Source organism: Zea mays, chromosome 1 (assembly GCF_902167145.1).
Source record: "Zea mays cultivar B73 chromosome 1, Zm-B73-REFERENCE-NAM-5.0, whole genome shotgun sequence".
In the NCBI taxonomy this organism is placed as follows: domain Eukaryota; kingdom Viridiplantae; phylum Streptophyta; class Magnoliopsida; order Poales; family Poaceae; genus Zea; species Zea mays.
In genome coordinates this window covers 148,527,497-148,530,677 of record NC_050096.1, presented here as the reverse complement: position 1 = coordinate 148,530,677, position 3,181 = coordinate 148,527,497, and the positions used below count along the sequence as shown (strand labels likewise).

The following is a 3,181-nucleotide window of genomic DNA, read 5'->3' as shown; positions in this document are numbered from 1 at the left end:
GTTGAAGAAACATAGCTCAGCTGCCATCACACCTTGTAGAATTGAAGCATAATTGCAGCATCATTAGAAAATAATATACTTATCACTCAAAGTGCTGCTAGCAATGTGTCGAAATGTGTTCTAAGATTGTTTCGAGGTTTCGCCATCAGATACTACAAAGAAAAATATAGAGATGCAATTCAACAACACAATAATAGAAAACAATGGTCAAAACCATTACAGGATGTTAAGGACTCAGATACAGAGATGTCTGTGCATCAGTCGCTCGACAGAAGCCGACCTCGGATCAAGTGCTGGATTATGCATTAGTTTATCTTCACTATCCAAAATCAAATCACGGAGCACAAAAAACAACTAAAATCAAATTACGGATCAGGGAAAAACAACGAAACAAGATTGGAGGGGGCCTGTAGTTATTCAGTGGTGGCAATAGGGTACCTCGCCCTTGGAGGACGGCGCAAACTTGAAGCACAAAAAACAACTAAAATCAAATTACAGATCAGGGAAAAACAACGAAACATGATTGGAGGGGGCCTGTAGTTATTCAGTGGTGGCAATAGGGTACCTCGCCCTTGGTGGACGGCGCAGACTTGAAGCAGCGAAGCGCGGCGTCCTCGAGCACGAAGTAGCGCTTGCGCGAGTACTGCATCCCAAATAGGTTGGATTGCGAGTACTGCATCTAAAATCAAATTACGGATCAGGGAAAAACAACGAAACAAATTAATAGCAATTTGTATTTCCTCTGTGAACGCCTACTTCAGTTGGACAGGCATACACTATCTGAATATCTTATAGCCAACAGGAACCGACCAGCACTCCTAAAACAGAGAAGAAATACAAATTGCTATTAATTTTGCCAAATGGATAGTGCATGTAATGATGTTCTTCAACGAAACATGAAGACTCAAAAGGCTCACTTGAGATAAACAAGCATCAGAGGTCCTCAAATCCAGGTAAGCACCACTTGGTTATATGCAGCTCTAAGGATTAAGCATTAACTGCGTCTATGTGATAAACAAAAGCTAGCAGACCTGCACAAATATTTCCCAAAACAGGTCGGTCACATCTCACATAATCCCAGCCTAAATCCTCAAGTTATAAAAAAGTGGGCAACAGTACAGGCAATTTATGGGTTTAAAAATTGACAGATGCCAACTGTTGCTTTGATCAGGATGGATACACAGAGATGTGTTGTCAAGCACAAGAGCGCGCGTGGAGCATGGGTCGAAAGCGAAAGGGACAATGTGCCGTTGATTTAGACTCTAGTGTTCTTACCTGTTAAACACCATAGCCAGGGTGTCAAAGTTCGCTGGGTCCTCCAAGAAGGCCTTGAGCTCGGCGACGCGGCGTACAGATGGGAACCGGACGGCCCGGGCTCGCGTCATCCCGTCCTTGAGCACGACGCTGGAGGCCCCACCAGACTCGGCAATGGCCTTGCATCCACGGTTGGTGCTGGCGACGAGGCAGCCCTCGGTGGTGGCCATTGGTACGTAGAGCCGGTGGCCATCGAGAAGGAGCGGGCCGGCGACGCCCACGGGAAGCTGCACGAACCCCACCGGCAGCTCGCAGCACAGGCCGAGGATGGACGCGTACTCGAACCCATCGAGTGGGAGCCCGTCCATCTCCCTCCCGGTGATCTTGCGCAGCACCTCCCGCCTGATCCCGGCGGCCCGGCGGCAATCTCCCAGCCTAGTCTCCAGCACGTAGGACGGGATCTTCCCTGCCACGACGACGGCCACGATCTCCTCGTCCTCCTCCGGCATTTTCTCCGGCACGGCGGGGGGGCTCCCCAGCAGCGCACACGGGGCCGCCGGTGCGGGCGGCGGCGGCGCCCGCGCCTGTCCATGGCGGGAGTCGATGATGAAGTCCTCCTCGTCGTCGCTGTTGGAGACGATGGACTGCATGAAGGCGATCCCGAAGAAGCTGAGGAGGTAGATGAGCGATGCCACGAGGCCGCAGATGGCGAAGATCTCGGTGAGGGAGACCACGTGGAGCGGCGTGGAGGCGCGGATCTTCTCCCGCCACCGCCGCATCAGGTACACCAGCGGCGCGGCGAACAGCGCCGAGAAGATGAGGTTCGTGTGCCAGATTGGCAGCGGTAGCGCGTCCCCCGCCTGCACACGCACCCGCTGCCCCTCGCCGCCGGTCGCCTGCTGGCGCCGTGGGGCGCTCCCGTGCGGCGGCAGAACCCTGCGACGGACCTCCATAGCCATAGGGTGCGTCGGGCTTGCTCGTCGGCGCTCAACCGCACGGCGGCAAGGAGGAGGAGCGGAGTAGTGGCCCAGGGTTTGGGGATTTGATTTGGGAGGAGGATCGATCTCGACCCGTGGAGGGGGGAGGCGGGGCGACGGTGGCTCACGCGGGGTGGGGGAGGGGGAGGTGGGGGGACGAACGTGGGCGTGGGCGGGCGGACGGTGTAGATTTACGGAAGCGAGGGGACGATGCAGATTCACCGAAGGCAGAACCAGGGGAGGCAGCCTACCCCTTACAGCCTTAATAGTAGTAAATATTTCTCATGATCCTCAATTATTCTGATTCACTTTATCTACTAGCGTAAGAACGTGAAAGGCTCTAGAAACTTTTTTTGTTTATGACGTGCATTTATTAGAGTTTAAACTACAAAAGATTTAAATAATTCGTATTCACCTCAATTTTATATTCAGATATTAACGTCGGTCCGAATTAAAGTGACACTAGCCACAAAACCTAATTTAAGTTCTAGGGTTACGATTTGGACGAAAAGCAAATAGACCAGATTCGATTTCAAGGATTAGAGTTTGGGCAAGACGTCGATGGCTCAACCCGAACGATATTGGATTTGAAATTTTAATAGACATTCGATTTAGTTGAACCTAAACGAATTTCGTCGTTATCTGAACATTCGGCTAGTAATCAATTCAAGTAATAATTTTACGTCCTATTTTTCTTGGATATGGAACGTGGTCGAGTTTATAAAATTAACCCCTTTTTTAAACTACACCAATAGACTAGATCGATCCGAACATCATAGACTCGACATCTAAAATACTCATTATTTCGTGATTAATTCCATGCTCATTGTCGAATGGGAAATAAACACCTAGGGTGTTACAAAAACCAAGTTGTTATGAGTAGAGGTGGAGAGGAGAAGAGAACACTTCGCTTGATTGTTCCTTGGATATGTGTATTAAACTTAGGAACA

At 50.2% G+C, this 3,181-nt stretch overlaps 1 protein-coding gene and 1 non-coding gene across 2 annotated transcripts; both read right to left on the bottom strand.

Moving 5' to 3' along the window:
- Positions 1–228: 228 nt before the first annotated feature.
- On the bottom strand, positions 229–326 carry LOC111590766 (small nucleolar RNA snoR31). Its single transcript, XR_004855803.1, has one exon. It is a non-coding gene; the product is annotated as a small nucleolar RNA snoR31 (small nucleolar RNA).
- Positions 327–1,271: 945 nt separating this feature from the next.
- Positions 1,272–2,213, bottom strand: LOC103644955 (3-hydroxy-3-methylglutaryl-coenzyme A reductase-like). The gene has a single exon (XM_008668097.2). It carries the CDS (start codon positions 2,211–2,213, stop codon positions 1,272–1,274), a length of 942 nt encoding a protein of 313 aa, XP_008666319.1.
- Positions 2,214–3,181: the final 968 nt, after the last annotated feature.

What these genes read in the sequence shown, in the direction of transcription:
- LOC103644955 (XM_008668097.2), bottom strand. Translation starts at nt 2,213, where the DNA reads ATGGCTATGGAGGTCCGTCGCAGGGTTCTGCCGCCGCACGGGAGCGCC.